The 5,000-nt window shown below is 46.1% G+C and overlaps 2 protein-coding genes across 2 annotated transcripts in view; both read left to right on the forward strand.

The window, feature by feature from the left end:
* Positions 1-2,276, forward strand: part of LOC132958107 (zinc finger protein 809-like) — a 5,947-nt gene extending 3,671 nt beyond the window's left edge. Inside the window, exons 4-6 of the mRNA XM_061030726.1 lie at positions 47-156; positions 255-342; positions 458-2,276. Coding sequence (XP_060886709.1) covers positions 47-156; positions 255-342; positions 458-1,208 — 949 coding nt within the window. The 3' untranslated portion in view covers positions 1,209-2,276. The remainder of the gene's footprint in view (positions 1-46; positions 157-254; positions 343-457) is intronic.
* LOC132958100 (mucin-2-like) overlaps positions 1-5,000 on the forward strand; it is a 175,558-nt gene that overhangs the window by 156,837 nt on the left and 13,721 nt on the right. The window contains exon 2 of the mRNA XM_061030718.1: positions 1,385-3,592. The gene's annotated coding sequence lies outside the window, so the exon portion shown is untranslated. The remainder of the gene's footprint in view (positions 1-1,384; positions 3,593-5,000) is intronic.

The raw sequence follows: 5,000 nt of genomic DNA on the forward strand, positions 1-5,000 counted from the left end.
GAGACTCTCTGAGACCGGCTCTGCTTCATGTTTCTCTTTCTTTCAGTGGTCGATGTTTGAAGAGTCAGAGCAGCACGCGGGCTCCTATAAACCTCAAAGTCTACCTGCTGCAGGACGCCCAGGACAACGCCCAGGACAACGCCGTCTCTGAACACGGTGAGAGGAGACGAGGTGACAGGAAGTGGTGGAGTGATGAGGAAACAAACACATCCAGATTCATGAGGTTTGGTTAAAGTCTGCTTTGTGTCCTGCAGCTGTTGATTTATTCCAGACATCAGAGCGGCCGAGTCCTCCGACCAGGAACCACCAAACCACCGAGGACACCGCCGGCCGTCTTTCAAGGTGAGACACCGAACAGAAGACACGAACATCCAGGATGTTCTCTTCTTCAGCTACATGATGACATGTGGAGCTGGAATGTGTTCTCAGGAAGTTTGTTTTGCTCTGCTGCCTTCAGCTCTCACGTGCGTCCTGTCGGAGGAGCGGAGAGCAAAGCATCGGGTCGACATCAAGTGAAGAGCGAGGAAGACTGGGAGCTCGTTTCCCTTTCATGTGCAGCTGATAGAAACCAGGAAGAGGAGGAGCTTAAACAAAACATCCACGAGCAGCTGGAGACACAAGTCAAATCAAAGAGAAGGAAACGCATCCAGTCGCCTCTGATGGCAGCGGCTGATGGCGGCGGCGTTCCTCTGTCGTGTAAAGTGTGTAAAGTTTTACGCGGCTCTCTGAACATGTTGATCAAACACTCGTGGAGTCACGTGGAGGATCCAGAGAGACTGTGTGGAGTCTGTGGAGAACAGTCAGAGAGTCCAGAGGAGCTGAGGACTCATCTGGAGAGTCACAAGAAAACGTTCAGCTGTGACGTCTGTGGGAAGAACTTCCTGTCTAACCGCGGCCTCCGCTCCCACGCTCCCCTTCACACGGGAGAGAAACCGTACGAGTGTGACATCTGCAAGAAGACGTTCGCGATAGAGAGAACTCTGAAGAGTCATCGCCTGGGACACGTGGAGGAGAAACCACACAAATGTCACGTCTGTCAGAAGTCGTTTGCGTTCAAACAGCTGCTGATGAATCACAGCCGGAGCCACACGGGCGAGAAGCCGTACACCTGCGACCTGTGCGGGAAGTCGGTCTCGGATTTCCGATCTTTATCCCGACACAAGATGAGTCACTCCGGGAGGAAACGTTACAGCTATCCGTTTTTTTAACTGAGAAGCTGCAAAATGTTGGAAAGTTCAAACGGAGCGAAACAGCTGAAAGCAGGAAGTCTTTGTTCCTTCCTGTCTGCACGATAATCAAAAGTCTCGTCTGTTGAAAAGAACATTTCAACAACGTTTAAAGTTTACGTAGTTCTCTCTCTCTCTCTCCGATGTTTCAACACTAGGTGTCAGATTACATTGCTCCTTTAAGGGTCCTGAACAGACAGTCCAGTGCTGCACACTGATGTTCTTTTCACCTTTGTCACCACCAGAGGGCGCCAAAGTGTTTAAAGGAAATAAAAACTAGATCTCATCTTTATCTGTGGCTCCTGTTCTGATCTGTGAAGAATATGTTCCCCCTGCTGGCCTCTTAGCCGTTCTGTTCCTGCTGCAGCCACTTTTACTGAGGGGACCAAACTGGGGGTTGTTTTGTCAGAGAGGAACATTAAACTCTCGTGAAAAAAGAAAATGATGCCAGAAAACATCTTTAAAAACATGATTTATATTACTTTCAGTATTTAATATTAGATTGTGAGTCACTGTGTATGTGTTATTAGGGGGGGGGTCTTCCTTTTGGAGGGGGGGCCACAGGGGGGACCCTGTTGGCCCCTGCTGGCCCCCTGTTGGCCCCTGTTGGCCCCTGCTGGCCCCCTGTTGGCCCCTGCTGGCCCCCTGTTGGCCCCTGCTGGCCCCTGCCTTAAATTTAATAGAAAATACAAAATGAAGACAAAAACATCAAACTGTTTAAAGTTTAGTTTTCAGGCTGCAGGACTTCAGTTCCCCCCACCCCAACTCTGAAAGTTTCCTCTTGTTGCTAGGAGCGGCAGCCTCTCTCAGCGCGTCCTCTGATTGGTCCACAGCCCATCACCTCGAGCCAATCAGAAGCCAGTGCGTCCGCCATGAGAATCCATAATGTGTCCCTCTTTTTGTTTTTATTATCTGTAATTCTTAAGAAATGAACGAGGAGATCATCAGAGACCTTCATCATGGATTTCTGTTTTCATCATCATCATCATCATCATTATTATTATTATTTATTTATTTATTTATAAATATTATTTCTTAATGAAAAACAAACATGGCGTCTCGTCTGAATCAATCTGCTCGTTTGGTGTTTCTGATCGTTTCCGTCCTGACTGAAGCCTCACACTGTCGGTTCCTGAGCAGCGGGAGTCTCGGTGCCGTTACCGGAGGGAGACTGTAATGGCGGAGCTGTGAAGTTTAACGAACACAGACACGAGCGGTTTCCGGTTTTAGTAAAATGCGGACCTTCAGAATAAAACACAAAACTGTGAGAACAGAAGGCCAAAGTGTTTTTTTTTTTTTTTTTTTTTTTTTCTCTGCCAGAGGTACGGTGGCTGGGAGGTGCAAACCACAATTATTACCACATATTATTTTATGTTTCATTAAACAAAATGACAAAATTAAAAAACTTTAACCAAGGATAAACACATAAAACCACATTAACAACATGTGAAACACTTTACAGACGGTTGAGAAACATTTACAAACGACAGAATGCAGATAAGAGAATTTACCAAATGCCAGAAGTGACCCTCAAAGGATTGAGTGAGCGATCGAGTCTTTAGTTTTGATAGAAAGACTTTATGTTGACTGTCTCAGGTGGGTCCCTGAAAACATACCAAACAGAATTCGACCCCCTTAAACTCTGTATAACGTGTTTCACACAGTTTTTAATGCCGTCTGACCCCAACTTAACGTGTAAAGAGGCCTGAACTCATTCATTCATATACTCATTCATACGGAATATTCTGACATTGTTGTCAAAACTGCAGCTCAGCTGATCTATTTTTTTGTACATTTTTAAATTTTCTTTTTTTATTTAAATTGTGCTGTGTTCACTTTTTGTTTGCCGTCTTTGCTCTTTGCTGCTGTAACAATGTACATTTCCCCGTTGTGGGATAAATAAAGGATTATTTTATCTTATCTTACATGGGAATATATGGAACATAGCGCCCTCTAGTGGCTACAGGAGGCGTGTCTGTGTATTATAACTACATGTTTTTTTTTACGTGATTAAATATGTGACCCAAACAACTTTCATATCGAATACTAAGAATGAAACGTCTCGTCTTAAATTAAAGTCACTCTTTAGGTTCTGACGGGCTTTTATTTTGAAACAAGCACACGCTGGAGAGGGCGGAAGTGTATTGTCCCTTTTCGCGGGAGCTTGACGTGTCGCTCGCGCTGATGGCGGCGGGGCTGGCGGAGGGTCACACCGAGGAGGGAGAGCAAGAAGGAGGGGAACGGGAGAACCGGCGGTACCGATCACCGACACACCGACACACGAACAACATCCAGGCCGACGAGAGAGCAGCTAGACCGGCGCGCTGACACCGAGCAGCCCGGTAACGGACGAATGGAGCAGGACGGTAACGGTTGTTTTTGTTTATCTGCTACCGGGAGCTTCTGCCGTTAACGGCGGCTGGAGGGTCCGTGTGCGGGGGGGGGGGGGGGGGGATTAGGGGTGAAATTACACACCTGAAATAAAATGTCACTGCGTCAGGTTAGTAAAGACATAAGAGTTTAAATGTCTTATTATATGTTTGTACACATGTGGCCTTTGAGTGAGGGGGGGGGGGGGTCTCACTATGGAGACCCATAAAGATTTAATTATATATTTTTATTATTATTCACTTGAAACTGATTTAAAACAGTAAGCAGGAAGACTGACTGTAAATCAAATGTAGCTTCAACAACAGGTTGGGTCCAAGTACAGTACAGTTCAGTTCAAGATGAAGGGTCCAAACACTGGAGCTACAGTTCAGTTTAAGATGAAGGGTCCGAACACTGGAGCTACAGTTCAGTTCAAGATGAAGGGTCCAAACACTGGAGCTACAGTTCAGTTCAAGATGAAGGGTCCAAACACTGGAGCTACAGTTCAGTTTAAGATGAAGGGTCCGAACACTGGAGCTACAGTTCAGTTCAAGATGAAGGGTCCAAACACTGGAGCTACAGTTCAGTTCAAGATGAAGGGTCCAAACACTGGAGCTACAGTTCAGTTTAAGATGAAGGGTCCGAACACTGGAGCTACAGTTCAGTTCAAGATGAAGGGTCCAAACACTGGAGCTACAGTTCAGTTTAAGATGAAGGGTCCGAACACTGGAGCTACAGTTCAGTTCAAGATGAAGGGTCCAAACACTGGAGCTACAGTTCAGTTTAAGATGAAGGGTCCAAACACTGGAGCTACAGTTCAGTTCAAGATGAAGGGTCCAAGTACAGTACAGTTCAGTTCAAGATGAAGGGTCCAAACACTGGAGCTACAGTTCAGTTCAAGATGAAGGGTCCAAACACTGGAGCGTCAGTTCATTTCAGTTCAAGATGAAGGGTTCAAACACTGGAGCTACAGTTCAGTTTAAGATGAAGGGTCCGAACACTGGAGCTACAGTTCAGTTCAAGATGAAGGGTCCAAACACTGGAGCTACAGTTCAGTTCAAGATGAAGGGTCCAAACACTGGAGCTACAGTTCAGTTTAAGATGAAGGGTCCGAACACTGGAGCTACAGTTCAGTTCAAGATGAAGGGTCCAAACACTGGAGCTACAGTTCAGTTCAAGATGAAGGGTCCAAACACTGGAGCTACAGTTCAGTTTAAGATGAAGGGTCCGAACACTGGAGCTACAGTTCAGTTCAAGATGAAGGGTCCAAACACTGGAGCTACAGTTCAGTTTAAGATGAAGGGTCCGAACACTGGAGCTACAGTTCAGTTCAAGATGAAGGGTCCAAACACTGGAGCTACAGTTCAGTTTAAGATGAAGGGTCCAAACACTGGAGCTACAGTT

Source organism: Labrus mixtus, chromosome 23 (genome assembly GCF_963584025.1).
Source record: "Labrus mixtus chromosome 23, fLabMix1.1, whole genome shotgun sequence".
In the NCBI taxonomy this organism is placed as follows: domain Eukaryota; kingdom Metazoa; phylum Chordata; class Actinopteri; order Labriformes; family Labridae; genus Labrus; species Labrus mixtus.